At 32.3% G+C, this 19,581-nt stretch overlaps 1 protein-coding gene across 1 annotated transcript in view; it reads left to right on the top strand.

The window, feature by feature from the left end:
- The window catches only part of LOC126737265 (protein gooseberry-neuro), a 43,005-nt gene that overhangs the window by 1,837 nt on the left and 21,587 nt on the right, over positions 1 to 19,581 (top strand). Inside the window, exons 2-3 of the mRNA XM_050442081.1 lie at positions 2,292 to 2,605; positions 14,775 to 14,892. Coding sequence (XP_050298038.1) covers positions 2,292 to 2,605; positions 14,775 to 14,892 — 432 coding nt within the window. The remainder of the gene's footprint in view (positions 1 to 2,291; positions 2,606 to 14,774; positions 14,893 to 19,581) is intronic.

Here is a 19,581-nt window from a genome sequence, read left to right as displayed (position 1 = left end):
AATCAAACAGTAAGAACTAAAAGTATGCCAATAAAATATTACTAGAAATACAAAATTTCGAGGTTCCTACTGTAATATCAATAAATTTTTAACTGTATATAATAAAATAACCCGGAAAGACCATTTTAAACATATAAAAATAATTTTCACCCCTGATATAAACCTAATAATAATACTAGCAAACTCAAAATGGAAAAAGGTCATAAGAACCCCTAAAAATATACGTGAGCATTATAAGACCAAAAATAGATAACAACATAACGTGAAATTAACGTGACTGCAAGGAAATTATATGTAAATACAATAAATCCAATATAAAATAAATGCCCCAAAATATGTATTGAAACGTATCCAACTAGTTCAATTACCAGCTTAAGGAGTATAGTAGGAATCCCCCTCTTTACGCCCATCACTACTTCACCAACCAAATAATTTATTATATAAAAACTCAAATACCTAAGACTTTATAGACTCGAACCAACCAAATTATTCACCTAATATAATACTGTTGGAATCAGTTTACTTGTATGATATAAAACTCTGCGACACTGGGCTGCAATCTCCTATCGCAAAAATATCTCCTAAAACTCATTTGTTAGAATTTACTCAGTTATCTTAGCTCTCTATGGCTTGAAGCGACTACCCAATCATCCACGCAACCGAATTTCTTTCATGTAGTTCCAGGTATGTCTGCTATGTATAGTCTAAAGAACAGAAGAGGTATCATCGATCCTTATGGCATATCTTTGTGAAAAGGTCTATTGGATAGCATGGCATTAATCACATCAGTCATCTTTCTGCATGGGATAGTTCGCATTAATTTATATATAACTTCTTGTCGCCACTGAGGTCTACAAAGCAGCAGATATTTTATATTGCTTTTAAACGCTAGTTTCAGCATAGTTAACTAGAGCGAGTACTTGGTGTTCGCAGCTGCGGTTTGGACGAAACTCTGCTTAATTCATATTGCAGTATTGTTGGACCAATCAATCCTGTTGTATTGCAGTTTTTTAAAAGATTTGTAGGCCATATTTAGGAGGGCAATTGGACGATAGCTTTTCGGTGTACCATTAGCTTTCCCTGGTTTAAAATTCGCAACAATTCTCGCCCTTTTAAGTTGATACGGTACATTGCTCGTCTTAAGAATGTCTGAGAAAAATTTTGAAAGCCATTGTAAATTTACCGCTATGCTTTAGGAATTCAGCATGGATAACATAGTGATCAGGGACAATATCAGTTTTTTCATTTCGGTGAGGATCTAATGATTTAATGCTTGAGTGCCGTATTTTTCACATTTTTTTATAATATCCATGACCCTAAATCTATTAAAATTGATATATTTCCAATTTAAGAAGGTGAGAATACTTTTAGTAATTTAATAATTATAGGGGGCCGCGCAGGGGTGGGCTGTTGGGTAATTTAGTTAGAGCCGTGACGAAAGCGGCTCAATCTTCTGTTAATTTGCCGCGATTTGAACATCCAGCAGAGCCTTAAGGCATTAAATGGCAATGATTGATCATTTCCCATTAAAGAAATTTTTGAAATTAAGGAAATAACTAAAAAAACCTCTGTTCTGCACAGTGCAAGTGTTGCTTACTTTACGCGACGCAGTTGCCACAGTAGTTGATTGATTACCAAATGAATAATTTTCTTATTACCTCCAAAAACTGTAATTTAATTTAAGAAAAAAAAAACGTTTTTCTAAAATTGCTTATTTCCCATAATTTTATGGTGGCCACTCTAATAATTATAAAATTGATATTTTTTTTAGATAATATTTATGTAATTGTTGCATCGAACTGAATCAAGTTTGCGTGTTTCTCCATAATAACATTTATGAATAAAATGGTGGAAAGCAAAGTTAATATCTGTAATAAAATGGTTCGTTCTGGGAATTTACAGGGTTTTTATATATTTTCCGCTATATTATATGCCATATCTGGTCAGAAATATCTAGTTTTTTCTTATGGTTAATAGTTACACTAGACCAAAGACTGCTGTTAAAGAGATAGAGCAACATTTCTTAATCTTAGGAATTTAATAATATAAAAGTAAGCCTTAGTTTATCCTTAATCATAAATAGGGCACCACAGCCATTCAAGTTATGCTCCCAGACTATCAACTGAAATTAAATAGTTACAGTTTTTTAGGCACTGCTTTAATAACTATCATGAAGGCTGAACATAATTTAACATTAAAAAATCCTCAAATTTGGTCCACTCCAAAAATGTATTTATTTTGTTCAAAACAAATTAATCAATTATATTAAGTTCTTTTTTGATAATTTACAGGTCAAGGGCGAGTAAACCAACTAGGAGGGGTTTTTATCAATGGAAGGCCTCTTCCCAACCATATACGACTGAAAATCGTTGAAATGGCAGGGGCGGGAGTGCGCCCTTGCGTTATTTCAAGACAACTAAGGGTATCTCATGGTTGTGTCTCCAAGATCCTTAATAGATACCAAGAGACTGGAAGTATAAGACCAGGAGTGATTGGAGGCTCCAAGCCGAGAGTAGCTACGAGAGAAGTTGAGGACCGGATAGAGCAAATTAAGAAGGAGAATCCTGGGATATTTTCCTGGGAAATACGTGATCGATTGATAAAGGTTTGATATTTTTTATGATCAGATATTTGTTTTTTTTTTTTAAACCGGCTTAGTCAAAATAAATGGCAAAAATGCTTAACTGCTTTGTAGATCTTAATTATCTTAGTTGTACAACTCGAGTTTTAGTAGGTAATAATAATAACCTGTTGTGTCGTTGTTGGAATTTTGAGGACTTAACCCATAACTTGAATTAACCCATAAAAAAAGAATAGAAGGTGAAATATCTTAGAAAACTGTAGATATAATAAATTATATAGATAAGGTTTGTATTTCAAATATTTTCAAAGCTCTACAAATCTTTATATTAATTTCCTTGCAGTGTTTCTTTCTTTACAAGGGAGTTTTTCTTGACTTCATCTAGGTTGAAATGGAAACTAATAAATTTGTAACTACATATTTATAGAAATAATAGTTTAGAACATTCTAAACTCGTTGAATATTTGGAACGTAAAGTGGAGATATTCTTCCTGAACACCAGGATTTGCATTAATTCAAGAATGTGCACACTTTTGTTTTTAAGTAGCTTAGGTATATGTCACGGTCTCACAACATTTACTGAAAGCTACACGTGTTTCGGTCTATTCAGAGCATCATCAGGCCTTAAAAATCTACTAACGTTGGCAAAACAGTAAATAAACATGATTGAAACATCTTGTTGTCCCTAAACTCTATTTTTCGTCTCTTAAGTAAAGTTGAACTCGTCTAATTTTTTACTAATGGTCTCAAAACGATAACATCATTCACATTTAATTAAAAGTTATTTCGAATGGTAAAGCCTAAAAAGACCTTCTTAAGTTGTTTTCCATACTTTAAATTAATATGTTGCAAATTTGATAAATTTTGTTGTCTTGTAGAGCAAAATTATTTTTTCAGCTGTTTTGTTATTAACCTATTTTCATCATAGTCTCTTATGAGTAATTTTTTATTGACTATATGAAAGTTTTTAACCTCTGGGAAAGAAGGTTTTAATTCTATCGCAGCCTGTTTTTGCTGGTGTAAGCGATATTGGTAAAATGTTGTAAGGTCCAAAAGCTAAGTTACTGGAAAATTCTACAAGGATGACAAAAAATTTAATTAAAAATTGCGAGGCAATTTTACTACACAAACTAAGGACTATTCCAGTTTAGAAGAAAAGATTTTGAAAAACAATTTACCAAGAACTAAATTAAAAACTGAGCTTGGGGAAAACTTTTAGAAAAACATTCCAATTTAAAAAAGGAACTAGAATAAGACATTCTGGAAAAATATTCGTTAATGAAAAAGCAGATTCTCTCATTGGTGAAGGACGAGATCCAGGAAGCTCAAAACCAAATTGCAGCGTTGGACATCAATACTATCGATGAGCTACCCTGTAGACCTTCAGCAAGAGCCAAGTTTGTACCAATACCAAATCTATTAGGCTAATGCGACTCAAACCGCCTCAATTTGATAGTACTACATCGCGGAATATTTATCAGCCTCAGTTCAAAGCGGCAGCAAAAGCAAATTGTTTGGTCATCCAGGAAGAGACGCAGCTCCACATTGGCCTTGAGAGGAGATGCTGCTGCTAGCCTGCAAAGAACGTACTCAGAGGAACAAGAAGTGTACGATTACCTAATGAGGCATTTGGAGTTGCGTTATGGCCAGTCGCACTTAAAACATAACTACCATACGCACCTGAAAAATGTGTGCAAAAATCAGGAGAGTCCTTGCGAGAATTTAAAGCCGATGTTGCACATTTGGTTTAACTGGCATATTCAGTTTTCCCGGAAAAGATCATGGAATGCCTAGCAGTCCAACCATTCGTGAATAGACTTCGCGATGATGAAATGAGACAGTATTTACTACTGGCACATCCGCCTAAGCTGATAAATGCACTTATATAGATATTGAATTTGAAGCTGCCAAGAACAACGGCCAGGCTCGTGTGATTCTCGGCAAGTGGTTCCTGAAGAGGACTATCAGATATCTAAGGAAAATCAATGCAAAGAGGACGATCATCAAACGACGATGCAGCAAGCCGTATCAAGAAGATCCTATCCGGAGGATTTCAAACATTGTCAGCGGGCAGATAAGAAAGATGCGAAGTTATCAAGATCGTTGATGACACTTGACACAAGCAAAATGAGAATTTTATAAAAGACCAAGAGGAGAATTCCGAAATCCAGTTAGTCTTAACCTGGACAAAGGAAAGAGAAAGCCAACTTGGGAAGAAGTTGCCAAGTATTCTCTCAATATCAAGTTGTATTGGGCACAATGGAACCTAATTTTAAAAGTTTTAGGACCTTCGAGGCGGAAAATTGTTAACCACAATGGCAAAGAAGGCAATTTGTTGTGTCAAATTTTGGACTTGCTAAAGGAAATCTATGTGTCAGTAGGGAACCTTGGAGTAACAAAGACCCTAGGAAAAGTAAGAGAAAGATTTTCCTGGATCAATAGCAAGGCTATGTGAGGGAAGTAATGGCCCGCAGAGAAAGCAGAAAGCTTTGAAGTATCAGCATAACGTGGAAGTATAGTCCGCTTGCCTAATATCAATGGAAAGAAGCCAATGTTATTCCTTTGCCCAAAATAAAAAATCCTGTTGAATTTAATGATGTTCGCTCAATATCTGTACTTCCTATACGATCAAAAATATTAGAAAAAGTTATGGAGTATCAAATAGTTCAATATTTAAATGTAAATAATTTGATTCCTAAATACCAGTCTGGGTTTCGTAAGGGGTATAGTTGTGCAACCGCTTTATCTAAAGTGACTGATGATATTTTTAAGGAACTTGATAAAAATAAAGCTACGGTGTTGATTCTCTTAGATTTTTCTAAAGCCTTTGACATGGTAAATCACAGAATATTACTGGCTATATTAGAATATATGGGTTTTGCTGAGTCTGCGTTGGCATTGGTGTCTTCTTTCTTGTTTAATCGAAAACAAAGAGTAGTGCTTAATAACAATAAGTCAAATGCACTGGATGTTACCTCTGGGGTACCCCAAGGTAGCATTATTGGTCCTTTGTTTTATACTCTTTATACTTCACAAATTACTAAAAAAATTTTACACTGTAAGCACCATTGCTATGCAGATGACACCCAGCTATTTTATTCATTTCATCACACTAATGTTGTCCAAGCTAATCAATATATAAATGAGGATTTAAATACCTTAAATATAGAAACTCAAAAATTAGTTCTAAAGATTAACCCCACTAAATCAGCAGCTATTCTTTTTTGTAGTGACAATCATCGAACTAATATTTTAAATAATTTAAATGTACACCTTAATAACAATATAATAAGTTTTAAAAACTCTGCAAAAAATCTTGGACTAGTAATGGACTATAAACTTAGATTCAAAGAACATGTTACCCTTAAACTAAAAAATGGATATTCTGCCTTAAAAACAATATATCGTCAAAGACATTTTTTAAGCTCAAGTATCAAAAAACTGCTCTGTGATGCTTTAGTACTATCACCGTTAAATTTTTGCGACACAATTTATGGACCATGTCTCGATAACTCCGACTCAGGTAGAATTCAAAAACTTCAAAACTCTTGCTTAAGACTTATATTTGGTATAAGAGACGGCAACATATTTCTTATAAATTAAAAGAAGCAGGTTGGCTAAATATGCACAATAGACGAATATTACATATTTTATGTTTTTCTTACAAAATTCTTAAATCAAAAACTCCGCCTTATTTACTTGAAAAGCTTACCTATCGTACTGATGTGCATAATCTTAATATAAGACGTAAAAATCTTTTAACAATTCCTAGCCATAGCAAAGAACTCTTTAAGCGATCCTTTTCTTATGTCGTACCAAATTTGATTAATAAGTTCAAAATAATTAATTTGACTGTCACTGAAAAAACTTTTAAATTAAAAACCAAGCTTCTTCTTTTAAATCAAACTTAATTTTTCTTGAATGCTTTTCTTTATTAAAATACTACGCACATGCTAACTAACTGAATGCAACGTAAAATATTCTATTAACATTTATTATTCAAAAATTAACTGTTTTAAAAAAAAAAAAGAAGAAAAAAGAAGAATTCTTTCATTCCGTTTCATCCATTTTTCCCCCTACTGCTTTTTCCCCTCATAAGTATATGCCTACCTATTTGTTTTTTTTTTAGTTTGTCTATAAGAATTGTTTTTTTTTTCTCTCACTTCTTCTTTTATAAGCCTTAACAGAATCCAGGAAGTTGTTTCCTTCTTTTCTGGAAGTCTGAATGCATGGCTTTTTAGTTGCCTTACTTGTGTTAACTAAATTCTTTATATAACCTATTGTTTTTAATATGCTCTCTTTGTTTAATATTCTAATATTCAATTCCATGTATATAATCATATTACCTTGTGTAATTATGCTTTTTTTTGTATTGGTGGCTAATAAACCTCTTATTATTATTATTATTATTATTATTATTATTATTATTAATAAGAAGCAGGGAATAAGTACATCATGCTTGTAATGGACTACTTCAGCAAATGAGTTGAGTCACATCCTATAAGACGCTTGACATCAAAAAATCGAGAATTACTGCATTACACCCGCGGTCAGATTGCATGGTGGAATAGAATGAATAGGATCATTAATCGGTATTTGGCTAAAAAAGACTTTAGCCACCAAAGGGACTAGAATAGATTTCTTTATTTGTTTCTTCTGGCTTATCGATTAGCTTATGCTTCTGATTCTAATTTCTGAAAACACAGGTGGGTCTCCGGCTCGAATAGTGACAGCAAGAAAACTCTGGTTTGGTTGCCCGCCAACAACCGATGTTGCCCGAGAGGACTACGACTATAAGCTGCGTAGAAGAATAAATCTTATTTATAATCAAGTGAGCATTTCCATTTAAGATGCCAGCCACCAGATGAAGGACACATATGATGTCAATGCTAAAAACCAAAGGTACAACAACAGTGACTTGGTTTGGCTCTATGACTCTAAGAGACGAAAGGGTTTGTCACAGAGATTTCAAAACATTTTGGTATGAGGCATACAAAGCTCTGGATCAGCGATGTTCTTTACGGAATACAAAAGCCGCCGAGAGGTAAAGCTTAAGTCATTTGCTTTAACCGACTGGCTCCTTATTAGGGAAAATACGAAGACGCTGAGCTGCCGCAAATCCAACCAGAGTTGGATTTGAAATTTGATACATCCATGGCCCATTGTTCTAATGGCATATTTGCTTACTGCTTCAACTGAGTATGCTCTTGCACATTGTGTCGCTAAGGACTTACAAAATATAGAGGAAGAGCTGAAGTTTTCTGTAGAAAGTTCGAAAATTTGTAAGAGCTGCATCGGACTAACTCCAAAGTTTTGCAAGCACTCAAGATAACAGATGAAGAGGGTGCTAGAAAGACTTTCTACTTGGTTACCAAAAATGCCTTATACCAGAAACCAACCTATAAGAATGTTTGGGCGCTTTAAGTTCTTTAAAAGAGAAGTTGCTTGCCGAGGATATGAGAAGCCCAGCAACTCCCAAACTCTCTAGCCTGGACTGGAGGATGATTCGCAGCATATTAAAAGTGGTCGTCAGGCGTCTAAGTTTTAGTGTGTTGTTATACTCCCCAACGCCATTCTCTGGAGAAAACCGTTGATTGTTATTTCTACAAGAGATCCAGTTGCAAGAGGGAAGCCCCATCTTTAGAATCGTTTCAGGACGAAATAAGCTTAGGGTGGGGGCAGTGTAACGATATTGTAAATACCGAGCAACCAGCTGATTGTCCATCATTCCGGAATGACATAAGTGGTACACCGCACGACATCTCTAAGATTAAGCGGAAATCTTCCAGAATAGCGTTCTACTGAGTATATAAAGAACCGCATCACCGAAAGTAGTCAGTTGTCAGTCTAGTGAAGTAAAGTTCGAAAAATTGGCGCGAAATTTAAATAGTTGCCATTAAATAAAGAAAAAAATTAATGTCTCTAGTAGTCGTAAGTGATCGTGTTTTCGTAGTGAAGTGTGTAAATGAATTAGTTGACCATTTCCGTCAATGTATTTGTTTTAATTCACATCTAACGAACGGAAAAAATGCTGCAGTATATTTAAATCTTTAGGGGAGCATAACTTATATTTTAGCATTTTAGAATATTTATTATTATTGACTATTTAATATATCCCTTTGCATTAACAAATTAATTGTCCAGTAATCAAATAAAATAAGACATTTATTTTTTTACAATTATTTATTGCAAAGGAAAAGAAAAAGTATTTGCATATTTACTAAACATTTCAACACCCATGGAACTTAAGTGTAAGCCGAAACCCTTAAGTCAATTTACATTAAAAAGAACGAAGTCGAGGCGTTCGATGAATATGCACCAGAACTGCCCATAATAATTCCGGCATCCAGCCCTGAAGTAAAACGTAATATAATAAAGTTTTACATAATACATCGAAAACAATGCCCTTCCGAGACGATGTTTTTACTGTCATCGGGACGTAGATCGTATCTGCGGCACGGTCGCGGTGGCCGCCGGTGGTGGTACCAAGTCCTTACCATACCATACCATGGCATACCATGGTATCGCAGGTGTGTGGCGGCACGGGTTTAATTTGAGGGCGGCGCGATGCCGCCGGCGACGGGCGCCTTTCATCGCGCACCGCCCAAGCATTTGCGGTGCGATGCGCCCAGGGCGTCCTCGAGAAGAATGAATATCATCGTCCATATAGGGTTATTTACGTGGACGGCCGCAACGCTTATGATCGTCATTTACTTCCGAGTTATCGGATGATGATCAGGATGGTACTTATTTTTGGGTTTTATTTATGCGGTTGTTCTCTAAGAACACTTAAGATAACATATCATTCTTACCTAAACCCTATTTCTTTTTCCATAGGAGCAGAAGGTCTTTGCTAATTATTTATAAGTATTAAAAATACAGGGTGTCATTGAAATGGTGCAAAGAAATTCGGGGAGTGATAGTACTCTAAAAAAGTAAAAAAAGTTCCTGAGAGTATAGGGCGGAAAATGCATATTAAGCGAGTTAGCTAAATCAAATGGTGAAAAATTATTTGCAAAGTCGAAAAGGGTAGTTTTTGCAAGAGTAGTAGGTTCTTTAGTGAATAACTTTTTTGAGGTTTTTTTTGCAATATGGGTTCATTTTTTGAAATCAATATACATTTTCCTACAAAAAGGTACTCTTGTTACACATCGCTCAGAGTGATCAGAGTTAATCAACATAGCCTTATGAAATGTAGGTATTAAATAGTTAATTGAAAAATCAAAATTTAATGATTTTTAGAAGATCTTATTGCTTTTTTAAAAAACAAAATAAATCAATTATCAAAATTATTTATAAAAACGACAAATTCCATAATTCAATCTTCAAAGTAACCATCATTCATTTCAATGCAGACATCTGCTCTTCTTGTCTACGATTTGAATACCCTGTGAAATATCCCTAGTTTTGTTCGCATTTGATTAGAAGAGTCAATAATGCGTTGCCATAGTTGCTCTTCAATATTAATCGGCACTGAGTACACCATAGCTTTCAAGTGGCCCCAGAAGAGAAAATTTACTGGATTAAGTTCTGGTAATCTTGCTGGATAAGCTTGTGAGCAACCACGTCCAATTGAATGCTTCTCAATTTTAAAACTTGATTCAAATGATTTCTCTCCGCTAGCGGAGAGAAATCATTTGAAAATGAGATGGTGTACCATCATGCATGTATTAGAAAATGAAGGTAAAGTTGACCATTTAGCCAAAAATGTTTATTATTATAAGAAATAAGTGAGTTTTCGAAATTTGTAAAATTAACCTCAGAAGTAGAAAATAAAATCACGGTCCAATAAGTCAATCGCAAGGAATCCTCACCAATATTACTGAGAATCGAATTTGGTGTCGACTTTCCACAACATCATGAGGGTTTTCATCGAACCAGTGATGTGTATTATGGTAATTGAAAATTTCATTTCTTGTAAACGCAGCCTTATCCATGTATAAAACATTTGTCAAAAAAAGGGATTCTTTTACCAGTTTTCTTAATAACCAACGACAGAAGATTCACTGCAAAAGCTTGAACCATTTGGATGTGATATGGATACAGAAGTTGAGTATGAAGAATTATTTACTTACAACAGAATGGCGACTCACGTTTTCTCGCGCTGCAATTCTCTTACATACTACGGATTTTCCTCTACATGTGCTTTAATGAGCTCCTCAACATCAGGTGTACGTACCGTCAAATTACGGTCACGGTCTTAATTTCTGAGTTCAAATGAACCTGGGTCTCTTAGGCGCTCATGAATTCTCGCAAATATCCGGTAAGTAGGTGCCCTGGGCCTTGGATATTTTTGGATATCCAAGTTAATCCATACTTAATTTGTCAAGTTTTACGTGTATCCACACTTCAACAACAATAAACTGACAAAAATAAATAAAGCGATAAGACCGCATATACATTCAATAAATCAAATAAGTATACGCGTCCTAAAAATTATGTTTAAATTAATTTAAAATTCGGACCCATCGATTTTTATTTCACGCTTTTTTTTAACGTGGAATTTGTATATACAGGGTTGCTCAAAAATAAATTTTTACCATTAACTTTATTTTTTATTTCATTTTTGAATTTCGCGTGGAATTCTTCGTATGTTTCATGCATCATGTACTATACTTAAAGCCAACAGGTATCAAAAAAAGCACGGCCGAACAATATTATTGAAGGTCGCAACTTGTCGTCTGAGAATAAATTTGTATTTTTATTAAATTTGCTGGTGAGTGTATTTTCATAGAACATAGAAACTCTATAGCAGTCGTACGCCAAACAAATAGTGTCAAGTGTACAAGCAAAGTTGCGGTTTCAGCAATGGTGAAGTTAACGGAACAAGAAGAAATAGAAATTCTGTGCATAGTTGGGTTTGGTGATAGAACGCATACTTAAATAGAAGCTGCTAAATTATTCAGTAAAATCAATCCTGATCGTTCTAGTGGTAAAAAGATATTCTAAGTTGCATAAAGGAAAGTCTAAGATAAACTGTTAATAATAAAAAAAAATTATTTCAAAATACGCAAAAAATAAGTATCAAAACTTACTTGGTAACTTTGCTGGATTGCAATTTTTTTTCTCAATGGTGTTAATTTAGAAGTGTCAGTTGAGGTTTTAAACTGTCAATATCATCAGCAGCATGAGATATTAATGGCAACTCAATTAAACTGGTTATTTCTTGTGCACAAACTGCTTGCCACCAGTGTTGCCAGATAGGTCAGACTTACTCCCACTAGATAACATCCAGTTTTGCACTAAAAAGAGCTTTAAAGAGAAAATCCTTGCTAAGCTAAATTTCGCATTTCGAAAAATAAAATATAGCACACTTTTGGTTTATACAAAGGAGAGAGAAAAAACTTCATCAAAAAAAGTTCGGATGGCTACTATTTGCTATCGTCGCCTTCGCCTAGATATGCTTATTTTTGGTAACAGATGGCAGCACCAATTTTGTTAATTTTGTATACCGTATTATGGGTCGTTCCATATTTTACTCATATAAGCCTATAGGGCTTAAATCGGAATCGTATGTCGGCCACCTTGCTTGACAAAATTGACAGAAATGACGTTTTTTACATTGAGTGATGAAATATCAACATTGTTTTTCAATGTATTCTCCAAACGTAGTTTTTATTTGTTTTAGGGATCCTATTTTAAATTATTTATTTTTTTCCCTAAATAAAACGTCTCTTTTAATACCAGGATTAATTTTTATATAATTTTAAATAGCTATTTTTCAGGAAAATTAAATAATAAACCATTAAAGAAAAAAATTGTTTTATTTCCGTTTTGAAAATGATGATATGTAGTACACTATTGTTTGCAATAAATTAACTCGTTTAGATTTATAAAATAAAGCTAAAAAGTTTATTATTTTATCCTGATCAATATCTAATGCTAGTATAACACCTAATCAAAAAGGGCTCGTGTTCTATCAGTAACCTTTTTAATTAAGCCTTTGCTTTAGATATTTCGATTAAATGAGATTTGATTTTCTCGCCTTAATTTGGCCACGCCTTTCAACCATTTTGATTTGTTCAATTAGGCACGTCAAACTGTCACGTTAGGAAAAACAGTTTTCGTTGCAAGAGAGGACGCTAGCAGATTTGTCAAAAAAGTTTCAATCAATTTGTATGCAACCGCTATTTCTTTATAATTTTGTGATTTTACTCCTGATTGTAATTTTATATACTTGTTTTGTTCATACAAGCTTCTACTTCTCGACATAAAGATGGCGGTAAGAGAGCGTAATTTGCTCCTCGAGACTACACGGACTTTCAAGCACCTGATTTAAAATGAGAGCATTTTTCGTACATTTTCATTCATAGTTGTTTAGCTTGCAGACGCTTGCTTTTTATTTCTTCCGAAAAAATAATTTTCATTAATGAAATGTTGCGAAAAATGTTTAATGAAATTTTGCGAAAAATCAACTAAATTGATCTGTTCTCATAATTCGCATATTTTTCCAGGTGTTTAGTTCAGTGTGAGTGTATCAGTTTTTATTTAATTATGCTGACATCTGATATGAAGGAAAATTTCCATTAAACCAGTGAATTATATTGTTGTAAAAGAACTAAGAAATAAACAGTAGAAACATCGAAATGTTAAAAGGTGGCAGCAGAATAGAGCCTAAATTTAAAGAATTCGGTCATGTTAGAAATCTGCCACTAAAAATGCACTAAAATTTGTTATTTCATTTTCAGTACTTTATTTAGTACTATCAGTATTTCATTCTTCGTACTATAATCATTGCTTTCAAAGCTTAATACTGGAGTACTTTGTACCGCACAGTTGTCAAAACTTGCAACGCTTATTACTTGACTAGTAACATTACATCTCTAAAGAAAGCATTAATATGGTCGGCATTATTAATCTTATCGTATTAATTTTTAATTTTCAATGGTTTATTTTGGTGAAATGAGAAGTTATTTTAATTTCTTTTTTTTTTAATTGAGACAACATGCATTAATCTAATACATGTAAACGATTATCACTAGTTCTTTTTGTGAATATTTCAAATCTAAAGTGTATGTATATAGTCAAATTTAATATTTTGTGTACCTTTAGTAATAAATAGTCTTCATTTTAAATTAGAATAATTGTGGAAAACTATATTTTTTGATGGTTTTTATTACGGCGCTAAGCATCAGGACGCAGGGGTAATGTAGGATATTAAATAATATACAAAAAATGATTTTCATTGAAATTTACATTTTAATTTGTTTCGCTTAATTTCATTTTCAGTATCTATGGGAAGTATTTTTATGACCAGTTTTGAAATAGTAGGTCTGTAAAAAATCAATATTTTCTCAGATCAGTTCAAATTCCACATGCAAATTCCCATTTGGTCTCGATCCAACATTAAACGGGTCAATTGAGTTTAGATTTCAGTCGTTTTCCAAAAAATCTGATTCAAAATATTTTAAAAATAAAACTCTGAATACTTATACTACTATAAAAATGTAGCATTAGTATAATCAAACTATAAATCTTATAAATTGACTTAAAATCTTAAGTCAAATAAAATCAGAAATGTTCAAATGAAAAGACGTAACTTATTTACCCAAAATAGCTACAATTACCAAACTAATAACATCAAAGCGTAGAGTACATAAAAAACAGTCCTCAATTTTACCTCACGTGCTACACGTACAACAGTCTAAATGGGTACTATAGAAGAAGGCCACAGTACTCTCGGTATAAAATACCAGTAATTTGTCCAAACTCTTTTTGCGTTGTGCCTCTCAATACGTGCGAGCGATGTCGTGCGGTACCACCCATATTAATTTTGAACCGAAGCCGAAATGCCCGGATTGTATTTACTGTTTCGCTAACAGCCACGTTTTACTCTTATCTGGACCTTTTAAGATCTCGAAGGTGGGTTATTTTGCTTGAATCAGCCTTAGGCTCTTTAAAATTCTGACTTCCCCAGGATTATGTCGGCAATCGATTTGTATTGGAAGTTGATTTTCCTTTTTTTTTTAATATTTGGCAAGCAAATATGTGATTTTAATGTTTATTGGTTATTTTCGGTTTTATAGAATTACAGGGCTTGTGTTGGCCGCCTGCAAGGATTTGCATATTTTTTGAATAACCGCGGTATGGGCAGCTGCTCTTCTCAAATAATGTATTTTACATTATTTATTTAAGAAGAATTTATACATTTACAAATTTTATATGAACTGTAAATTTTAAATTGTTACTACAGGAAGGAGTAAGCGATCCTCCAAGCATCTCGTCCATTACAAGACTTCTTAGGGGTGGTCCGAGAAAAGATCAAGATCCCGATAGCAAGAAAGATTACACTATTGATGGCATTCTAGGTGGTAAGTGCATTTCAATATTTTTATCGATCATACCATATTTTCAATTAAATATATATTTAACGTATTTACTGAGCATAATAAATTAAATCTGTCGAAACCAAAATCCTGTCGTTCAGTCAATATAAATCACCTTTTAACTGAAACCTAATTCTGAGATTTCTTCCGGCTTAGCGGCCTTTTGGCCAGGGGATTTCGTTTTTTACGTGCAACTGTCGACTTTCGTCGTTGGTTGGTTCGGTAATCCGATTTTCGTCATTAGTTTTGTCAGGTCGCTTGTTTGACATACGCATTAATTCCTTGCATATGGGGTCTTTAAAGATATTGATATTTTATAGAAATTATCGATTCCGTCAGCACAAAAATTATTTGAAATTTATTTGCTTTCATATACTCGTATGGGAAATAGCATAAACCTTTATCGGCCAATAAAAAACAGTAAGTTTACATTATTTAATTTTTTATTTAAAAAAAATTGCAAAAAACAAGATATAAAGAAAAAATTATATAATTTTGTATGCTTATCTGTAATTTAAAAAAAAATAATTTCTCAAAATTGCTTTGATTGTGAATATATATTAATTAAATAAAAAAAAATATAATATTTATGGAAAACTAGTCGTTCACTAAATATATTATACGTCATCCCAATTTTAATAGTTATGATTACGAATAAAAGCTTTCTTCGATAAATATCTTAATAAAAATATATCTTCGGAAAATATGTATTATCCGAAAAATAATTATTAAAGGAATTTTAATACACCATTACTTCTTAGTGAAGGCTCAATCCTTATAAGATTTTTTTTTGGTACAAGGTAGTTTCATCAACGATAATGTTGTAGCAGTTTTAGAGTTTATGCCACCAATAACTAAACTGAATACAAAAATTACGACAGGATTAAGTATATAAGCTAAAATGCTTACAGGCAACCATATTTGTCAGAAATATTAAATTTACATTATTTTTTAAGGAATATCCATATCATATCGTGAAATTACTTATTTTTCACAATAGGATTTTAATTGGTTTTACCTTTTTGCATGAATATTTATTTAATACCTAATAAATCAAACTAAATAAATAATATTGCAAAATAAAAAGCAAATCCTAAACCAAGAGAGCTTACTATCTGGCAATTTAGTGAAAATTTATACAAGAAATTACGTGTATAAATTCTATTTCTTTTATTTAAAAAAAAAATCCAATAAATGTGTTTTTAAGCTAAATTAAAATTATATTGTTTGGCGCAAAGGTAGATTTTAACGAATAAATATCAATATGGATTTGTCAGAGATCTTTTGCTAATAATTTATTCTGTAATTAATTAAGCCTCATTATTTTAAGGATATTTGACAAATATTAAATAAACTTAAACTTTATTTTATTATTACATTAAGTACTGATATGAAAAATAATTACTCTGAAATTTATATTTATGTATTCTAAATCTCAAGAGAAACGAAAAATTAGAATAATTACTTATCAGAAGAATAATAAATATAAATATTTATAGCAAATTATTTATTTTAGTGGTTTTTTAAGTTTTTTTTTTATTATGCCTTAAAAAGATTATCGAATTGCATATTTTTTCTACTTTTTTTATTACTATTGATTTAGAGGATTTTTTTTTCATGCGTACCCTACGTATTGTACCTTACGTGTTGTTTTGTTTTTGTGACCCAAAAATCTTTTATGTTTCTTACTAAGTGAGTTGGATCTGGGGTCAAATAAAACTCAGGTTTTAAATTTTATTGCTGCCGCCGTTTCGGCCTATATGAGGCCATCCTCAGGGCGCTACAATGGAAGAAGTTAGTGCTTGTTTAAATTTTGAAATAATTAGTGTTTTTTTAACGTTAAAATGTTATAAAATACCTATGTTAACTTGTATTTTATAATATTTCATAGTTCCATTTAAGTTATGCATTAAAAGAGAAAAATAATAATCATTTTATTTTAATTTTACTAACTTATATGGATATAACAATAGTACTAATTGCACACTGTTTACTCATTATATTAATATAAATTGTTTGTTAAAAGAATAAAATCCGGAATATCAGTAAAACCTGTACTGGAAGTAATTTAATTCTAGACTAAAATGTATTTATTTAAATATTTTCGCGTCATTTGGTCAATTTACAAGACATCAGGTTAAGCAATAGACCAATTTTTAATTCCAAACCAATTATCCTTAATTATTTCAAATAATATCGTATAATAGCAGATCCTAGTTAGAAATTAAATCACAAAATCAGATAATGACACTAATTAACAACATTTAAATTCAAATAAAAGCCCAAATCTAAGTAGAGTCAACTTTTAGAAACAAATTTAAAAAACGTGTGATAACAACTCATCAAATGTATAAAAAAGATTGATTAATAGACGTTATTTTATTTATAGCTTAGACTTTACAAGGCTTTATATTTTACGCATATTTGTCAAAGATGATTGTATAGTTTTAGATTCATAATATAGTATTTGCTAAGCTTAATTTTTCGTTAGAATATGAATCAGACATTACTTTTAATTATCTATTACCAGATAAATTACTATATGATTGATTTTAATTCTTTAGAAAAACTCAGTGCAACCTATGATGTAGAATCTATACGCATTCTTTGAACAATGTTGAAAGAAGAAAACTATTGAAGATTAAAACAATAAATATGCTAAAGAACTTTGGTACAAACGAATTATCTTTTAGAGAGACATTAACTATATAATGCAATGTAGTGAACATGATTTACGATTTAAAGAATTAGAGATGGATGTTGGGAGGAAAGAATTTCTTTTTTCTAAATTTTTTGACTTTGTGCTTAGCACGTTTAGCTAGTTATACCAGCGTAGGGATAGGTTCATGATAAAAAAAAGTTACTAATATTGCATTACAAAACAATTAAAATATGTATTCTGTAACTTACCTAGCTCCCAAAAAACTTTTAAATGGTTTTGCAGAATTTAAGAGCATTCGAATTGGTTCGAATAATATTACAAATTAGAAGATTGCATTTGCTACAGAAAAAATGCACTTGTTAAGAATGACTTTTAAAAAAAGATATTAAGCATGATAATTTTAATTGTTTTATAAGTTTTTCTTTTATAAAATGTAAGTTTAGCTAAAGTAAGGCAAGTAAAATAATTCACCCTTTTTTAGTTCTTACTTCCCGTACTAAAAAATCCCTAATTCACTTTTTCACAAAGGATATTGACCACCCGAGAACCACTTCCTTCTTCCATATCCTCTTTACTAGCCGAAACCGAAATAAATAAATCAAGACTTTCCTCGGAGTAAAATTCGCATTTTCAAAAAAACCATTGTTGACCTGTCACCTGTATCAAAATACTACCTTGGCGATCACCCATTGGGATTTTGCCGACAAACATTTTCGGTTCGCAATCAAAGCTTTCGGCACGAAAATAAGAGTAACTTCGCCACAGGGGTCGGCGTTTAGCTTTTGTGCTTTTCAGTGGGCACAATTTGTTCACAATCACAATTGTTGACATGTACACGCATGACAGAGAAAGTATAATGTTAAGAGAGGGTTTTTTTCTCTTGTAGAGCGAAGGTTTCAACGAAACTTTATGAGTGTTCGAAGAAAAGAGAATTCCTAAGTGTTTTGTTATAGAATTACATATCCTAGAGGATCAGTTAAATTCATATAAGCTATAATTTAGGCAGTAAAATAGTTATGACGACGAGAACGAACAAGCTTTTAAACTTATAATTCTACAGCATGTAAAGATCGCACATACGGTATAAAAAGAGTAAGAGCCTATTGCTACGTTCACACATAATAAATATCACCTAAAACGACCTGTTTCTTTATCTACGTCTCCTTTTCAGCTATTAAATGTACATAATTCATCTCCTTTCCTGTTACATTAATCATAGCAGGTATCGCAGTGCCCCCTGGTGGGTCAATTAGACAGATACACCTTTGGCCACACAGGGTGCTTCTTGTAGATCGATGTGAATGATTTTTGTTCATATAAATTGCAATATGAAAATATTTTTTTTAAAGATTTTAGTTAACCGTTGATGCAAGCTAAGGAATTGCAATATACAGGGTGTTACTAAGTATAAGAGTCTCAGTGAAATAGAACTAAAGTGATGTTATTAAAGATTGTTTTAATATTCGACTGCTTTTAATATCATACAGAAAATAATGACGTTTATTACGTTTGTATCAAATATATTTTATTCTTAGTCACTTCTACTTATTACCACTATAGTTTAGTCGTAGTAATATTTCTAACTTATTCTTTTTTCTTTTTAATTTATTTTTTTTTATTTTTAACTATTTCAAAATATTGAATTTCAAAACAAACATAAAATATCAATTACCAAAATTTCCATCCTGCACTACAATTTTTTAAATTGGTTTGATGTTTGCCGAATATCTTATTTTATAATTTAAGTAATATAAGGTAATGTAATGGGGTCTGGCCCAGGGTGGCCTTTTGATGGATCTATTGTGCTTCCCCTGTCCCTATCTAGTCAATACGTTCGCGTTTAATATCAGCTCCTTCAGTGGAAGCATTATCAGATTCTCTTCACTCAGCATATATGTGAGTACCATCCTTTATTTCCTGTGACCTTGGCACCACAATTTGCAATGAAGTAGCCCATCTACTCCTCTTTCCCACCGTGGAATCTGCAGATGTCTGTGTCGGATAAGCCCATT

The sequence above is a fragment of the Anthonomus grandis genome, chromosome 6, assembly GCF_022605725.1.
Source record: "Anthonomus grandis grandis chromosome 6, icAntGran1.3, whole genome shotgun sequence".
Taxonomy (NCBI): domain Eukaryota; kingdom Metazoa; phylum Arthropoda; class Insecta; order Coleoptera; family Curculionidae; genus Anthonomus; species Anthonomus grandis.
The sequence above is the reverse complement of the archived record's forward strand: the minus strand, read 5'-3'. Positions and strand labels throughout refer to the sequence as shown.